This window comes from Macrosteles quadrilineatus, unplaced genomic scaffold (assembly GCF_028750875.1).
Source record: "Macrosteles quadrilineatus isolate MER2022 unplaced genomic scaffold, UCM_ALF_1.0 Scaffold_4__1_contigs__length_99947679, whole genome shotgun sequence".
Classification (NCBI taxonomy): domain Eukaryota; kingdom Metazoa; phylum Arthropoda; class Insecta; order Hemiptera; family Cicadellidae; genus Macrosteles; species Macrosteles quadrilineatus.
This window is the reverse complement of record NW_026542597.1, coordinates 8,809,560-8,827,616: the sequence shown is the minus strand read 5'-3', so window position 1 is coordinate 8,827,616 and position 18,057 is coordinate 8,809,560. Positions and strand designations below refer to the sequence as shown.

General features: G+C 33.7%; 1 protein-coding gene across 1 annotated transcript; it reads left to right on the top strand.

Annotated features, from left to right (window-relative positions):
* Positions 1–17,301, top strand: LOC128991481 (cathepsin L). Its single transcript, XM_054414394.1, has 7 exons — positions 1–136; positions 4,276–4,387; positions 12,832–12,984; positions 13,935–14,141; positions 15,089–15,280; positions 16,134–16,299; positions 16,597–17,301. The coding sequence occupies exons 2-7, from the start codon at positions 4,295–4,297 to the stop codon at positions 16,803–16,805; spliced, it is 1,020 nt and encodes a 339-aa protein (XP_054270369.1). The 5' UTR covers positions 1–136; positions 4,276–4,294; the 3' UTR covers positions 16,806–17,301.
* Positions 17,302–18,057: the final 756 nt, after the last annotated feature.

Genomic DNA, 18,057 nt, shown 5'->3' with positions numbered 1-18,057 from the left:
TGTTGATGACAAACAGCTGTTACGTTCTGTGTTGAGAGCTTCACGTACTGGTCGTGGTCGTGTTTCTTTTACTTCAATTACTTCGTTCTTTGTTTGTGAATATCAAGGTTGTTCCGTCTTTCATCCAAACAGTTCTGTAAGTTTTAACTGTTACCATTTCCTTTACTATTAATTAATTAAGCCATTAGATTGTGAAGACTGAAGAGTCTTGATTGCATATATCGCTTTTCCTTCCTCGTCCTCGCCTCATCCCCTGCTATTGGAGCCATAATTTAATTTTGAACCCTGTCTGAAAGCTTTGCTTAAATAATGCCAAAATACGGAATACGGTATTAATAGGTAATCAAACTTAAATAATAGGCTATGGGCAGAGTGTTTTTAGTTCAAAACTAGTTCCAATATAATCAAACTAGTCCCTCGTAAGTTGGTACAATGGTATTTCTGCATGGCTTGAAGTTGAAAACAAAGCAAACCTATTTTGTTTTGTTTTTTCTTGTAGGCAATGTAGGCTATTTTAACATGTCTGTCTGGATTGAGTGACTGTTGGGTTTCTTTGTTCTACGGAAAGCATTCAATGTTTAATTCACTGTTGTTTAAACAAAACAAATTAGGGTCAATCCATATCAAGTGGTCCAGAAATAAATTAAATGGTTGCTTCAAGATTTTTAATTTTTTTCATATTTTTATCCTTGAAAGTATATATTATTAGAAGTACAAAAATGCAATTATTTTATTTTTATTTTATTTTTCTACTGTATGGCGGCCATTTTTTTGTTACTCGAACGGCCGTTTTCAGCGATTTCAGAGCTCTGCGTAAAATTAAATATCTCTGGTTCTACTGATCCTAGAACATTAAAATGAAAACCAATCTCTTCAGAAAGATCTGAACTTTAATATGGTAATATATTGATGGACTTAAAACTAAATATATAGGTCTAATTACCCGTTTAAAGTTTAACGCAACAATGTTACGAATACTGATTTTGAACAATTTATTTTTATATAAAGGCAATTGACTATGTGTTTGTTATTTTTTTATCTGATAGTTATAGGTGTGTACTCTAAATTCTCAAAGTTTCAAGTTGTGAACTTGCATAGGCTTTTAAATAAAAATTTTCAAAATCTTAAAATTTTCAAAATTTCTAAAGTTTGATGCTTAATATCTTTGTTGGGCATGAAAATAAAAATTTCAAATTTGGCTCAGATATAGTACTAAGTAAGAGTATTATGCTGTAATAATTTTATTTTGTGGACTCAACTGGTTTCAAAGTTATGTAACATTGAAAAGTACTAAATAAGCATTATAGACGTAATAGCGTATCAAGCATAATGCTATATTATAACTCATTATCAATATATTTTTTAACAATGTTATATTTTAAGCATTTTGATGTTTTAAAACACTCTTTGTTGTCTTCCACAGGTACAAATCTGTGAGAGGATTGTGTTCAGGTAATTGGTAGACGTCCTTTGAGTCGAAATTGAAGTTCTAACTTAATTTTTTGCTAATTCTTTGCTGTCTACATGAAAGTATTGAATACCTTTAAGGGTTTGTTTTAACAAAAGTTTAAGTTAAATATATCCTTATCATTCAAAATTTGGTTGTCTATGGTAGGCTACATTGTAGACTCTATTAGTGACTTTGCTCTTGGTAGTGCCTCCTACACCATTGCAGGAATTTTTTCTTTGCGCTGTAGCAAAAAATGCCTCGCAGCTGGTATTGTACCTGTGACTGAATATTTCAGTAAAAAATCATTTCATGATACTGTATAGCCACAGCCACCTTTAACTCCAGGCCGTGTAGAGTTTGCAACGTCGCAAGTAGGGTCGTCTAGTGCCAGACGTCCCATAAGATAACATGTCAGACATGTATAAGATATGTAAAAGACATAAGATAACATGTATTATTAATTCAAATTTGGATTTATGAACATAAAAAGGATTGAAAATAAAACACATAGAATTGAAAACCAAAACAAAATTATATAAAATCCATTTCTATACATTTAAAGTGGAGTCAATATTTTCCGATTTTGTAGGAGGCACTACAAAGAGCGATGCCACTAATAGAGTCTAAAATGTACCATAGACAACCAAATTTTGAATGCTAAGGATATGTTTAACTTTTGTTAAAACAAACCCTTAAAGGAATTCAATACTTTTATGTAGACAGCAAAGAATTAGCAAAAAAAAATTAATTGGAACTTCAATTTCAACTCAAAGGACGTCTACCAATTCCCTGAACACAATCCTCTCACAGATTTGTACCTGTGGAAGACAACAAAGAGTGTTTTAAAACATCAAAATGCTTAAAATATATGATTAAAATATAACATTGTTAAAAAATAAATTGATAGTGAGTTATAATATAACATTATGCTTCACGCTATTACGGCTATAATGCTCATTTAGTACTTTTAAATTTTTCATAACTTTGAAACCAGTTGAGTCCACAAAATAAAATTATTACAGCATAATACTCTTACTTAGTACTATATCTGAGCCAAATTTGAAATTTTTATTTTCATGCCCAACAAAGATATTAAGCATCAAACTTTTGAAATTTTGAAAATTTTAAGATTTTGAAAATTTTTATTTAAAAGCCTATGCAAGTCCACAACTTGAAACTTTGAGAATTTAGAGTACACACCTATAACTATCAGATAAAAAAATAACAAACACATAGTCAATTGCCTTTATATAAAAATAAATTGTTCAAAATCAGTATTCGTAACATCGTTGCGTTAAACTTTAAACGGGTAATTAGACCTATATATTTAGTTTTAAGTGCATCAATATATTACCATATTAAAGTTCAGATCTTTCTGAAGAGATTGGTTTTTATTTTAATGTTCTAGGATTAGTAGAACCAGAGATATTTAATTTTACGCAGAGCTCTGAAATCGCTGAAAACGGCCGTTCGAGTAACAAAAAAATGGCCGCCATACAGTAGAAAAATAAAATAAAAATAAAATAATTGCATTTTTGTACTTCTTATAATATATACTTTCAAGGATAAAAATATAAAAAAAATTAAAAATCTTGAAGCAACCACCTCTGGACCACTTGAAATGGATTGACCCATAACAATAAGTTAGCCTAACAACATGAAATAATATTTAACTATCTTAAGTTAGGCCTAACAACTTACCTAATTTTCTTCAAAATATTACTTGAATTATTGGTAGCCTACTTCTCAAGTTGTATTAGAGGCATTAAATGTATAACAGAAATACACTTTCCTCTTAAGTTTAAGTTTAACTTAGTTACCGTAAGCACAGAAAACATACTATTATAACCCAGAATGCCCACCGCATGGTAAAAAGCGTTAAGTACTTTGAGAGAGCTTTGCCTGTCAATTCGAAGGCAGCGCCACCAGCGTTGTCATGCACTCAGCATAACGCTTTTTACCATGCGGTTGGCATTCTGGGTTATAGAAGTATGTTTTCTGTACCGTAAGTTATATCTTAAATGTGTATACTAGCACTACGGTAGGCTAATAGGTACTAAACTTATACTAAGACTTAAGTTATGTTATACTTATTGCATTTTTTATCTTGTCCACCAATATTAGGCTAACTTATTTTAAGAACAATTTTTCTCTAGCTCATTTTGGATAAACGACTATTCCACCCTGATTATAAATTTCACACGTTAGAGAATCACATTTCTTTACCCTTTTTGGGATCGGTCGAAACCATTGTTACTATTATTATTTTGACGCCCTTTCAATCTTAAAGATTGTAAATAAAGTATTCTTGTATCTTGTATCTATTAAACTTAGTCTTAGTCATATTCTTTGAAGATTGAACTTAGCATAATTAACTAAACGCCCAATGATAAATGATAACTGTACACCGTAGCCTAGCCTATTTATAATTGTAGAAGTTAACTTAATGTTTTTTTTATATTTTATTGATTGTAAGTTTAAATACATTGGCATAGGCCTACTTCTTTTTTAAGGAACATTTTCTAGTGAGTTACCTAAGTTAAAGCTAGGCTAATTACGGTTTAAAGTAAATATCGCAATTTGTTGCTTCAAACTGTAATTAGCTGTAATTAGTTTATTGAGCAATAAATTTAAATTGATCTAATAAGATTCAAGGCTGGGTCAGTTACTTAATTTGATCAAACTTTACTTATTAAGTTGCTTTGTTGTAAACTAAAGAGCTGTTAACATTTAAAAAAGGTGTCTTAGTTTCAGCTCTTGCTGTCTTAATCTTGTAGCCTAATTAAATGATGACTTGGGGTTTTGACATGTCTTTGTAATTATAGGAATAGTTCATAACCAAAGATGAAGGTTGTAGTCGCTCTCTTTGCGCTGCTGGTTGCAGCTGAAGCAGTTTCATTCTACGATGTGGTGTTGGAAGAGTGGAATCTATTTAAGGTTGGTTGCTTAAGAATGTTTTTATAGCCGATAGGCTATAGGTGAAGTTGTTTGATACTTTCTTTAAAAGTCTTATTGAAACATTGAATTTTCAACCAAACTAGGCCTATTCTTACAGGCCTGCTAAAACTCTGATTATAGCTTGTTTTATATGAATATTCTATGGAAATTATGCTTAGGAGGACATAACAAAGCATAATTTTTGCTGGAATGGAAAGTAGGCCTAATATTATGTTTAGATGAAAAAATATTATACATCTTAAACACAGTTTCCAGCAGGGCATAAAATAACACGTTAACTGGGCGACACTTGTGCTGAGATTTTGTCGCCCAGTGACTATGGGTGGTGCCGGCATATTTTTTTTAATGATCCCCATTTTAAATGTATCGGAATTTAAAAAGTAACATTATGTAAATATTTTAGAGGGTTGAGCTATGATTTTGGCCCAAGAGGTTGTGAAGGGAGCCTTGGCCTGTTACAACGTTCTAGAATACGGTATGTAATTAAGTGAGATTAAATGGACTATTTACAAGCAAATATAATCAAAAAATTCATTAAAATATACGTATGTAGTAATTTGTGATGTTCACTTTAATTTATGCAAAAAATTTCCAGGGGGGAACACTCAGACCCCCTTTTTGATGGGGGGGTATTCCTCCCAGACCCCCTGGTAAGTCCGGTGCCACTGTCGCCCAGTGGAAATCCCTTAAAATATGCTCTGGTTTCCAGGGGGCTGATGTTAATTTTAAGTTTAATGCTACAATCATTTTCCGAGAGCCCAGTGCAAAGTACAAATAACAAAACTCATACCTATAGCTTAAATGCATAAATTTAACTTTATTACAGTACGATAAGTCTATTTTATCAAGATTGGAAAAATTGAGAAAAGTAAACTCAGCTTGGCGTATAATAAGTAACTATAATTTTATGGGTAATATGTTAATTTAAGCACTATATTTTATAATTGTCATTAAAGATCCATTTGTAGTTCAGGTACGATAGATATTATTAAGTGAGAGTGGTGTTTGCCAGGTGAGCAATAAACAAGCAGAGACAGTCACATAGAGTTCAGTTGTGTCAACATAAAGTAATAAATGAGTCACAGAGCAAAACCTTGTCACAGATAATGTACGAATATTCAACTCAATCAGCTATTGTTCTAGAAAATGCAATCTAGTTCTAGTACATATTTTTGTCAATCGTAGCAACTTCTTGTCAATAATACCAGCATTTCTTTTAATTTTATGCCTTTGTAGTAATACTTAGGCCATTTTATTTGTTTTTACAAGGGCTACTGTAGACAAGATGGCATGTTTTAATTTTTTTATTTCAAGTTTTACAACTGTTTTACCGAAGAATAAAAGACACACAGCCAGCCATCAGACTGCTGTTTTAGTTTCAGACTTTTTCCTTAGTGACAATAAAATATGTCCAAACAATAAAATACCTTCATAACAATGATTTTGGCCTTGAGCGGGAATTTTGATTCATTTTAATTGATTAAGCTGGTACTGTAAGTGCCGGATAAGGCCAGATAAAGGCCAAGCAAGAGGTTTTTGTGAAATTTCGGTTATAAGGTCAATAAGTTTGATAAACGGTCTTAAAAATCATTCCAAGTTTTAATTTTTTTTGGGTCTTAAAAACCAGGAGGCCTACTGTAATTTAATTTAATAGAGATGTTATCCACACAGATTAAAGGAACTAACATAATATGTTGAATATAATTAAATATAAATATTATCTTGTTATGTTTCATATTATATGGGAATGGGATCAAATCTTTTCACATGTCTTTTGGTATTTGGGTGTAATGGCTACCAGTGCTTGTGTAGTTAATTGGTTACTGGGAAGCAGACTTGTCAGCTGTGGTGATTCAGAGCAAGTTTTTGTTGAAGGCCAGGCCTGGTCTTTGTCATTCAATATCTCTCCCCTCCTATCCCACATAATAGTCACTTCTGCTATTCCAGACCCTTCCATTAGATTACATTATAGTTCATAGATGAATCTTTTTCAAAGACTTGTCAAGAGAGCTTTTGAGTCAAATAAAAAATACATAAAACATTTATTTTCGTATTTTAAAATTTTCTAGATTTCTCATACAATGATGGTCAAAGACATTATTGTTTGCTTGGCATGTACACATTTAGTAAATTGATAAATAATAATAAATCAATAATAAAAATAACCTTTTCTGTAAATTCACTAAAAGTTCTGTTCTTCATTATAGGTTCTATGGCTCTAAAAACATTCATTTTATGTCCACTGTAATATTCCTCCTCAGCTAAGAATTTGTTGTGTCCTTATCTTATTGTTTCCAAGAACTATGAATGTGGATTGGATTTGTCGAATTTAATGTAGGCCTACTGTAATGGTGTCCTTATCTTATCGTTGTCATTATCTTAATCTTAATCTTTAATTCCATTTAAATTTAGTACTCATAGAGTTAACATGGGAAATTCCAGAGCCACTGGGGCGGAGCCCTTTTGACGGACCTGCACCAAACTTGTATACTTACTTGTATACTTGTGTTGATCCCACTAGTAGCTTTCCAGCCGTGGTCGTCAAAGTTGTTTAATTTTCAGGTAGGGCCTATCTTCACTCAATCTTCCAAAAATTCTTCCAGCTTGTAATAGGCCTTTTCTATTAAATAATTTTTGAGGTTTTTCTTGAATACATTTTTGTCTTGGCAGCTTCTTATTTCTTCCGGCAATTTATTATATATCTTACTTGCAGTGTGATGTGGTCCAGCTGTCACTAATGATGTTCGGTGACAGTTCAGGTGTATATGGTTTTGTTGCCTGGTGTTGTAATTATGTACTTTGTGGTTGCGTTTGAAGACTTCCGGAAATTTCCATATCATCATAGCTGATTCCAATATATAAACGGAGGTAAGGGTGGGAACTTTAAGATTAATAAAAAATGGTCTGCAATGTTCTAAAAATTGGGTTTTACAAATTATTCTAATAATTCTCTTCTGTAGTAGAAAGACTCTGTTTGCTTCACTGCTGTTGCCCCAAAGTACGATGCCATAACTCAATACGCTATGAAAGCAGCCATAATAAACTTTCATCAGATGATCCACTATGTTTTGTAGTCTGCGCATAAGACAACATAGTACCACAAGTCTTGAGGTTATATGATCAATGTGGATATTCCATCTAAGGTTATTGCTTATTTTGATTCCAAGATAGTTTACGTTATCATTTATTTTTAAGTTTTGATTTTTTAATTTTAAGAGAGGGCTATGGTCAGGTGCCTTTGTGTTGAAAAAATTTAAAACTGATGTTTTGTTTTCATTTAGTACTAATTTGTTGTCGTTGCACCATTCTTCCATCTGATGAACGCCTATCTGGGACTTGCGTATTGTTTCCTCAGAGTTTTTATTATTAACTATATGGCAAACATCATCCGCAAAAAGCCAAAGAGCTCCCTCTTGTATTGTCTCTTGTAAATCATTGACATATAGCAAATACAGCACAGGTCCCATATTTGAGCCCTGCGGGACTCCAGTGTTGATGTTATTCTGAATTTTTGATCTGTATTGCCTTATGACATTATCAGCACCTAAGTTATTTACGGCTACTAACTGAGATCTATTTCCAAGAAATGACATAATCCAATTTAAAGGTGCATTTACTATACCCAATTTTTGTAGTTTTAATCTTAGGATCGAGTGATTTAGGCAATCAAAAGCCTTAGTCATATCATAAAATAGTCCAAGTACTTCTTCCGAGCAATCTACCTTTTCATGTACATGGTTAATCAGCGAGAACACAGCATCAATTGTTGACTTATTTTTACGGAATCCATATTGATTAGAATTTAAAATGTCATTTTTTCCCAAGTATGGTATTAATCTATTTAAATATGCCACTTCAAAAATTTTTGAAAAAACTGACTGTATGGCCACTGGCCTATAATTGCTTACCTCCTCTTTACTATTCTTCTTGTGTATAGGAACGATTTTTGAAGTTTTGATTATGTCTGGAAATTTTCCTTCGTCAAAAGACTTATTAATGATCACAGATAATGGTTTTGCGATTACATCAACGCAAGCCAACAGTACCTTGCACGGAACCCCATCCACACCTGAACTAGATTTACGACATACTTTTTGTACAATTTCCACTATTTCTTTTTCATTTGTATGTTTTAGTTCTAATATTTCATGATTGGGTAAATCTACCAAATTGAAGTTTGGAAGGTCCGAGGATATAGGCCCACCTGAATTGGCTCCAACCAATTTGTCTACTTCTTTGTAAAAATAATTATTAAACAGGTTAGCTACCACAATAGGGTTTTCTTGAACTAAGTTATTGGATTTAATTGTTAGGTTATCATGAGTTACAACTTCTTTTGTTAGGCTATGTACAATTTTCCAGGATTCTTTACTCACATTGGATGAATTAATTATTTTATTATTAAAAAACTTTTTCTTGCTATTTGCTACAAGTTGAGTGTGCAATTTCTTAGCTTTACTATATTCCATTTTTACTGTAGTATCCTGTGTTATCCTACTTTGCCAATAAATATTTACAAGATTCTCTCGGGAATCAACCACTTCATCATCTATCCAAGCTGTGTCCTTTTCATTTTTTAACCTAACTACCTTTTTGGGGAAGCTAACCATAAAGCAGTACATAAAACTATCGTAAAAATCCTTAAAAGCTAAGTCACAATTATTAGGCCTATCATCATTTTCCTTGATCCATTCTTCTTGGTTCAATCTAAAAATAAACTCCTCCATGTTTGATTTGTTAAATTTATGCTTTTCTATTTTTAAGTTAACATTCTTCTTAATATCTAAGGTCAAATCTACAAAAAGCCACTGGTGATCAGACATAGGTGTTGCCATTACTCCGTGGTCTGTGAACTTTATGTCCTCGTTGACTGCGATATAGTCAATTTGTTTGGCAGTGGTGTCAGTCACCCTTGTGTCATCGGTAACTACATTTATTAATTTATGTGAGCTGAGAACATCAAACAAATAAAGTTTTTGAAGTGAGTCAGTTTTCCCATCAATATTTATATCCCCACAAAAAATTATGGGCAGATTGAAATCTGTTAGTTTGTTCAATGCATTTTCTAGATATTCAATAAATTTATTAAAATTATTATCGTATGGCGGTCGATACACAACCAACAACATAAAACTAATATTGTTATTTAGGGATAAAACACATGCACTGGACTCAAATACTCCCTCGGCCATCGAGTTTTCAAAAGCCAGAGGCTTAGCTTTAAAACTTATATTATTTTTAATCATTATGGCAACACCACCTCCAGTCGATTTTGTTCTGAACGAGTTGTTGATTACTTTGTATCCAGCTATTTTAAAATGTTGATTTTTTGTAGGATTCAGCCATGTTTCTGCAAAAGCAACGATTTCCGGTGACAATTGTTCTAATTCTACCTCCAGTTCATCCATTTTTTTATTTACTGATCTAATATTTAAAAAACTTAACCTACATTTATTACAGTCCTTAATTAAACTATTTACATTAGACTCTAACGCCATATACTTGTTAGAGTCTAGGGCATGTTTTTTTCTGAGTGCTGAGAGTTCCCAATCCTAGGCCTAGGTCTACCCAGGTCAGACTGTCTACTTCCTCTTGCTGGCACATACTGACAGACAATCACCTCCTCTGGCCATACTTCTGCATCAAGTAGCTTATTAATATAACTAGATTTACAGCCTACCTTAAATGATGAATAGCTATTGTACTTAGTCGGCAGCTTCTCACAGATAACCTCAACTTCACCATTACACACACTTTTTGCATGTAGGCTCACAGATTCCACATCTACAGTGGCCTTCAATCTTGATATAAAGAGCCAGGAGTATTTCTCGGCCACTTCCAACCCATCACTAATTTTAGCTTTTCTATAAATAGCTTTGTTGCTTCTAGTTTTCTGTACGTGATCCAGCCTAGGCCTAGGCCTACTTGAATGACCGTTACCATTACTAGGCCTATACGTGGATTGGTCCTTCCCATGATTGTTGTAATTAGGCCTCCTATGTCGTCTGTTTCTATATTCCGTCCAGTTTTCATTTTCAATCACAGTTTGATCCATCGTCTGAAACACTTCTTATTTCACTTGAAACATACTCTCCATTTTTCTTCATCTTTCCAGATTCGTCATTTGCTTTGCTTAGGTTTAAGCCGTTGTCAAACTCTTCCTCTTCACTTCCACTACCACTTTGATTTTCCTGTCTCTGCCTGCCCAATTTTTGTGCAGATTCATCATTCCGTTTCGCTCTGTCCCCCTCTGCCTTTGAACCATTTCCTTTGTTCCCCTTTACAATTTTACTCCAAGTAGTAGCGTCATGCGTCGTCTGCTTACTATAAATGCTTGAATGTAGCATTTATCACAGAACCATTTAACATTTTTGGACATCTTGTTGATCCATTTATATGAGTCTTTATTTCCATTCATACAACTGGGATGGTACCATGAGTGACAAAATCCATCACAATACAGTCCCTCGCCATCACTAGGAATCGTGACGTCACAAACAGCACATGGTGCGCTAGTTTCATCCATAGCTCTCTCATGCACACTTCCAGCATAGATATTTGCCACTCACCCACTTCAAAATGATCTGAATGTTTCCAAAAATGATCTTCTTGCTTTATAATACCATATCCAGCAACTTATTTGTGCAAAAATTGGAATAAACCCACTAAAATATTAAAAATACTGGCAACCGAAATCGGACACGTCATGCAACTTTAACTCACTCCACTCCACTCCCAAACAACCAAACTTCAAACAAACCATCCTTAAATAATCTTACTAATATTATAAATGTGAAAGTTTGTGTGTTTGTTTGTTTGTTTGTTTGTTTGTTTGTTTGTTTGAAGTTCAATCACGCATAAACCACTGGACGGATTGGGCTGAAATTTAGCATGATGATAGCTTACATTCCCGATTAACATATAGGCATATTCTTATCTCAAAAATCCTTTCGGGCTCCGCCCCAGTGGCTCTGTAATTCCCCATGTTAACCTTATGAGTATTCATATTTAAAAGGAATTAAAGAATTAAGCCAGCTGTTTCAACTAAAAAAAGTTGGTTCTATGATATGGAAAAGCATTAAAAAGTTATAAGATTTACCAACAGGGTGCAGCACTATATTTTTTTGCATTTATGAAAACAGCTAATTTGAACTAAGTAGCAACAAAAAACTGTGATTCGCAATGAGAACTGTCAAAGTAGGATTGTTTACAGTTATGTTTATGTTTTTCATTTCATGAATAATTTGTGATATTTTGCGAATTGTTGATAATTTATTTTTCTCTATTGTTTAGGTGAAGTGGTAGAACATTATGGCTATGTAGATGTGTAATACTATAGAATACTGTAAATTTAAAAAAGCAAATTTTAACAAACTGTGTCCTCCCTTATTGCAAACGCAAAGCTTGAGTATAACTGCAATAAGCATTTTATACTTATATTCCAACCCCGTACGAAGGACGGGTACTCTGCTAGTGCTTAATAATGCCTGAAAGTTTCATTACAATCTGTCCATGACATTCAAATATATATATATATATATATATATATATATAAACAAACTTCCCCTTTTATAAATATAGATAAAATCTTTTTTTAACATTCATGTTGGTTTCTATTTTATTCAAAACTATTTACAAATTCTAACTAAAGTTAGAATAAAAGCTTAAAGCTATTAAGTTAAAACTAAGCTTAAAAGTTATTATTATTTACAACATGTGTTCAACAAACTATACTATCCAAAGACTTATAAATTAATATTTAACAAAGTCATATAGAAACACTGGCTATGTATTCTGGATCCAAATTTTCATAAGTAAAAAAAAAAAAAATAGGCTGCAGTTTTGGTTGTTAATTGACAACATTGCAATCTGCTTAAAATAAAGTAGTGGTGAGGGCTTGATGGAAAAGGTCTAATAAAAATAAAGATCCCCCGTTGAAATCTCATTTACCCATTTCCTAGAAGTTTTTATATTCGTCGTCCCCTTTTGCCCTCCTTATTGCCATCACATTCACGTTTCTACAGTGCTTACGCTGTAGGAAAACTAAGAGCGCTATAACTGCTGTACAAAAATTCTCTGTGGTCATCACCATTCAGGCTCTTTCTGGCTCGGTACGAGTACATTTCCGCCTCATCATACCAGAGCTAAAAGTGCACGGTTGTCCCATAAGAATATATTCTCTGTATTTTGCTGCTCTGTGCAGTACCTAAATATGCCGTGGTCAGATAAATTAACTGAAAACGGCCAAGGAATTCACTCAAAATATTGTTGTGGGAACCGTGTATTAAACCTTAAATTCATATCTTTAAAGAATGAATTTATTTCAGTTTTGCATGCCTACATCTTAAATCACAGAAAGTCTTCTTGAGGTTTATTAATTTACTTAATACATATCTTTTTAATTTTTATCAATTTGTTCATAGATGACTCATGGGAAGAATTACACGAGTGACATGGAAGACAAGTTTAGATTGAAGGTTTTCCTCGACAACAAACACAAGATTATCAAACACAACACAAGATACACCAATGGCCTCGTGTCCTACAAACTGGCCATGAATAAGTACGGAGACATGGTGAGTATTGCAATATAGTGTTTAAGTATAACTCTGGATAGTGGATAGTATTCATGATCCAGAATATACTACTTAATCATTAGACCATCTTTATTGATTTATTGTCATACTGAATCTATTGGTACCTACAAAGCTATATTTTTACACGTTATTGCCTTCATTCGGTATACCTTGCAGGTCTATTTTCTCTCTGGGATCCCGGAGTTATAAGCACCAGTAAAAAATATGGGCAGAAAATTAGTCACATAAAAAATATCTGGAAAGTTGGCAGACTGCTCACTTATAGAAGCTTTGTGGCTTTTTGTTTAGTTTTGTTTTAAAATTAAATGCTGGATGCACTTTAGAAAACTGTTGACTTGTGAAATTAAAAAATTCAGTAGCAAAGATTAAAGTACCGGTACAACAACAGTAGATATTTAATTTAAAGTCAATTTTTTGTGATTGTGTGTAAATAATATTGTTTTAGGGATTGCTGTAGAAATTTTTCATCAGGATTCGTAAAAAACCAAAGTTTGAGTGATATTTTGGAATCTAGAAAAATGATCCTGAAAAACAGAATTGGCCTTGTTAGTGTAGCAGATGGCCGATTTGGTTTCCAATTCTTAATTTTTTTCAGATTTGGCCATAGACCTTTCAAAAAAATGGTGTGTAGACACCAAATGGTGTGTTCTAAAATGGTGTGTTAACACTTAGATTAACACTCTGATACAGTAGAACCCCTCATATCCGACCTCGGTATAACTGACTCCTTGAGATATCCGTCTACTTGTTTCCTGTCTGGAGCGTAACACCGAGCGCAATCGGTTAACCGAAAGGGCGATTGCGGATCTAGCCGTAATCGCAGCTGACTATCCCCACTGTCGCCGATAACGGGTGTTGCTGCAGTTGTGGGAGACAATTACCGAAGTTGCGGAGACTGCAAATTATGCTCACATCTGTTTTTTTTCCAGCTGCACCACGAGTTCATTTCCACAATGAACGGATTCAACAGAACGAAGCAGATGAAGCTGACAGGCATGTCAATGATGGACAAGCCTGTGACCTTCATAGAGCCAGCCAATGTTGAGTTGCCCAGCAGCGTGGACTGGAGGACCAAGGGAGCCGTTACCCCAGTCAAGGACCAGGGTCACTGCGGCTCCTGCTGGTCATTCAGTGCGGTAAGTGACAAACACAAAATAAATATTAGTGAAGGTGTTAGTACCTTAGGTTAATTCTTGTGAAAATTGTGGGATCCAACATGAAAGTGTTATGGTACGATACTTTGTAGCAACTGGTCACATCTATTGGCGGAATGGTCTGACCATGATGGCTTAGTGCCACAAGTCCAGGCAAATTGCAAGTGGGGTTACCAAGGCAGCAAAAAAGTGGCTTGCCCTTTTTTCCTACATAGGGGTGGAGGAGTGGCTGTTAGAATAGTATTTAGGGGTGGCAGCAGTGTAAATATATATCTAGGGTTTTTTAGGGACTCACTTACAGTTACTTCTTATTGGTACTTCCAGTAGGAAATTGTTGAAAACTAAACCGTAGAAATATGTGAAAAGCGGTCACAGTCATCACAGTAGAATCCATTTAGCAACAGTTGTATTCACGACTACATTGAACTTAAAAAAAAGTGGTACTGACACACCACTAATAAATACACTAGTTTCTTATCCTTCAAACAATGTAGGAGATCATTTGAGTACTTTTGAATGTTTGTAGAGATGTATCACTACATACAATAGGCAGGCAAATTGAGGCTTATTCTAACCCAGAGATAAATGAGCGATGACTGTAGTATTCTTTTATGCATAAAATATAGGGACTGGGCTGCTTATGCTAGGTAATAAAGTAACTGAAAAGTTTGATTTGATTGTTGTTAACTATTTCAATGGTGCATCAAGATTAATGCTACAGATGTAGGCTAATTATTCTTAAAACATATTCTTTTTACTTTACTCATACAAGTTTAGGTTGTGGACGAAAGGCAATATTATAATTTAAAATTTAGTTTAGGTGTACATAAACAGGTGTCAGTCAGTACTTTAGGTTAGGAAAGCTAAAAATTGAGTAGTGGGGAAAGGAAAAAAACTAATTTGTTTCTCAAACAAGCCACATATTTCAGACTGGAGCTTTGGAAGGACAACATTTCCGCAAGTCAGGCAAGCTGGTTTCTCTTAGTGAACAAAACTTGATCGATTGTTCTGGCAAATATGGAAACCAAGGCTGCAACGGAGGACTTATGGACAACGCCTTCCAGTATATTAGAGACAACCGAGGAATCGACACTGAGGGAGCTTATCCTTACGAAGCTGAGGTGAGGATGTAATCTGCTAAGGGAAATAATATTCTACAGCCAGACCGCTGTTTTAACTTGGATGATGGCTCCTCCAACAAAACATGCTCTATATATAGTATGTAGGGTGTAGGCCTACTAAAAATTGATAAATACATTATGTCGCATTCTCAACACGATACTGCTCTTTGCTCTACATATTACCATTAACCTTAACTTAAAATAACTTTACCACATTTCAGTCATGCACTGACTACATTCTGGAAAGCGTTGTCTGCTACATAATATGGCTGAATTGCACAATCTATATATTAATAGGCAAGCATGTTTCTTTAAAACCTTTTTTCTCAGCTCGTTTATCTGATTATACAACATACAATGCAAATAATCTTGATAAATATCTTAAATAAACTATTTGAAATCGATAGAGTAGCCTACTAAATTAGACATAGAATGATAGTTTCTTTGAACTTCATACAAATGTGTAAGATTGCGTTGATGTCTGTACTGTAGCTAACTATTTTAATGCCATATCGCAGGAAAAGATTTACTTTACTCCATTTACTCCCTATATTGGACAATTCATATTTGGCATCGATCCATCCCTACTAATGCACTTTTGTACAATCTGTTCTAAAGTAACCGTTAGATCAAGTTAGTGGCACTCGTTCATTTACGTTACACGTAATATATAATATTATCAGGTCTTCTTTTTATTTTATACCTAGAAACAATTTTTCTAAAATGCATTACTAGAAAAATTTTTGTGAGTAAAAAAAGTATTGGCATAAGGTGATATATTCATGATTTATACTGTTTTTTAAGTCTACATAGCCCTCCTGATCGTAGATCCTAATGTGAAACATGATTTCAGGACGACACTTGCCGCTACAGACCTGAGGCGTCTGGTGCCACTGACAGCGGCTTTGTCGACATTCCTGAGGGAAATGAGAGTAAACTGAAGGCAGCAGTGGCCACCATTGGACCTGTCAGTGTGGCTATAGATGCATCACACGAGTCGTTCCAGTTCTACAGTGGAGGTACTCACCGTTATGTGCTATCAACGAATTACATATTACTTACGATTTTAGCTCTGTATTTTTTTATGGAACCGTTTTGGTTAACCCGGGTTCTACTGTTATTTATCCTGCATGTAATGACAAAGTTTCATCTATTTTAATGTAGCTAAAATTCCCAATATTTTATGACTGCATAATAATTATTTCTTGATTGATAGCTAATTTTTTTTTTTACTGGATGTTGTACAAGCAATGAAATGTAAAAATGTGTATAAAAGATCCTCAAACGTTTATGTGACGATTCAAACCTTTGCACAGATGTTTACTACGAACCTGAGTGCAGCCCGACACAACTTGACCATGGTGTTCTGGTAGTGGGGTACGGAACTGATGAAGATGGAAATGACTACTGGCTGGTGAAGAACTCCTGGGGAGAATCATGGGGTGACAAGGGGTTCATCAAGATGGCCAGGAACAAAGACAACAACTGTGGCATCGCCTCAAGTGCCAGCTACCCTCTTGTTTAAGCTAACTACTCAGTTCCTATAGTGTAAACAGACTTAACAATTGTGAAAGATACCACCTACAACATGAGCAAACATGATTTCATTACCTACTACAGTGGTAAACATGATTCCATTTTTACAGGTGAAAACTTTAGGAGTCTAGTAGTCTGTAAACAAAATTTTAACTTCTGAAATCTTCCAGTTTATTTTTTTTTTTTTTTTTGCAGAATTCCAATACTTGTGTCAATTTATATGATAATCTTTGAGTAGATTTCCTAAGTTTATTTGGTTCCAATTGATCCAATATAATTTTACATACTTTTATAGTAAGGCTATTGATCTTTCACTAATTACAATTATCTTCCAGTGTGATAGAAACTCGGGTAAGATATTAGCTCATTAGGTTAATGGTAGATTTAGATATATTTTGTATTTCTGAGATGTATTTCTAGTATTTGATTAGTTTGATATAATAGATTAATTCTGATTCATACAGTTAATAATTTAATTTGTCAATCATCACTTTAAATAAAGATCTTGCGTTAATTTTACTTTACATGTGCCTACAAAATGATACGTGATGTATTGCTCAGTTTTAACATAAAATTAACGCTTAAAACAATATAATTATATATAATCAAATGAGGGAAAATCAAAACTGCCTTTGAACATTATATAGTGAACTTTTGTAGATTTGTATACGTTTCCTATAGATTTTTCTTTGTTTTTAAATGAATTGAGTATCTTTTATTTTTCTTACTAAAAAGTTAGACAAGTACTACTCTAGATGATTATTTCATTTTTTATATGTTAATCTAAGCTCATTGATGTATATTCTTATTATTTAAGCTATTTACTGTATTTTATAAAAATAAAGTGTGTTTATATAAAGGCTTTATGTTATCCGTGTTAAATTGCTGTAGCCTACATCTGTAAGCTATGGCCACTTAAAAATAAAAAATCCAAGGGCCAAGGATAGCTGGGCCCATGATTGAACAGTAAAAAGGTTATTAATGTTTTACTTTTAGATATTAAAAAAAAATCCAAAGTTAAAGCTTGGTCTCGCGAATATATTGCTATATTAAATTGTTTAAGTGTATTCTGATAAACTTAAAGCAGCAAAGGTGAGGCTGATTCTTAACACACAGTAAAGCTTTGCTGGAGAACTCTCTACAATTATAAATGATTGAATGACCATGCTGAAAGCGGTGTAAAATATGAATGGCCTATGCGTGAAAGTATTTAATTTTTTACACCATTTCAGAGTTTTCGA

What these genes read in the sequence shown, in the direction of transcription:
- LOC128991481 (XM_054414394.1), top strand. Translation starts at nt 4,295, where the DNA reads ATGAAGGTTGTAGTCGCTCTCTTTGCGCTGCTGGTTGCAGCTGAAGCA. An exon ending in AAGAGTGGAATCTATTTAAG is followed by an intron (nt 4,388 to 12,831) that starts GTTGGTTGCTTA and finishes ATTTGTTCATAG; the next exon opens with ATGACTCATGGGAAGAATTA. An exon ending in CTTATCCTTACGAAGCTGAG is followed by an intron (nt 15,281 to 16,133) that starts GTGAGGATGTAA and finishes ACATGATTTCAG; the next exon opens with GACGACACTTGCCGCTACAG.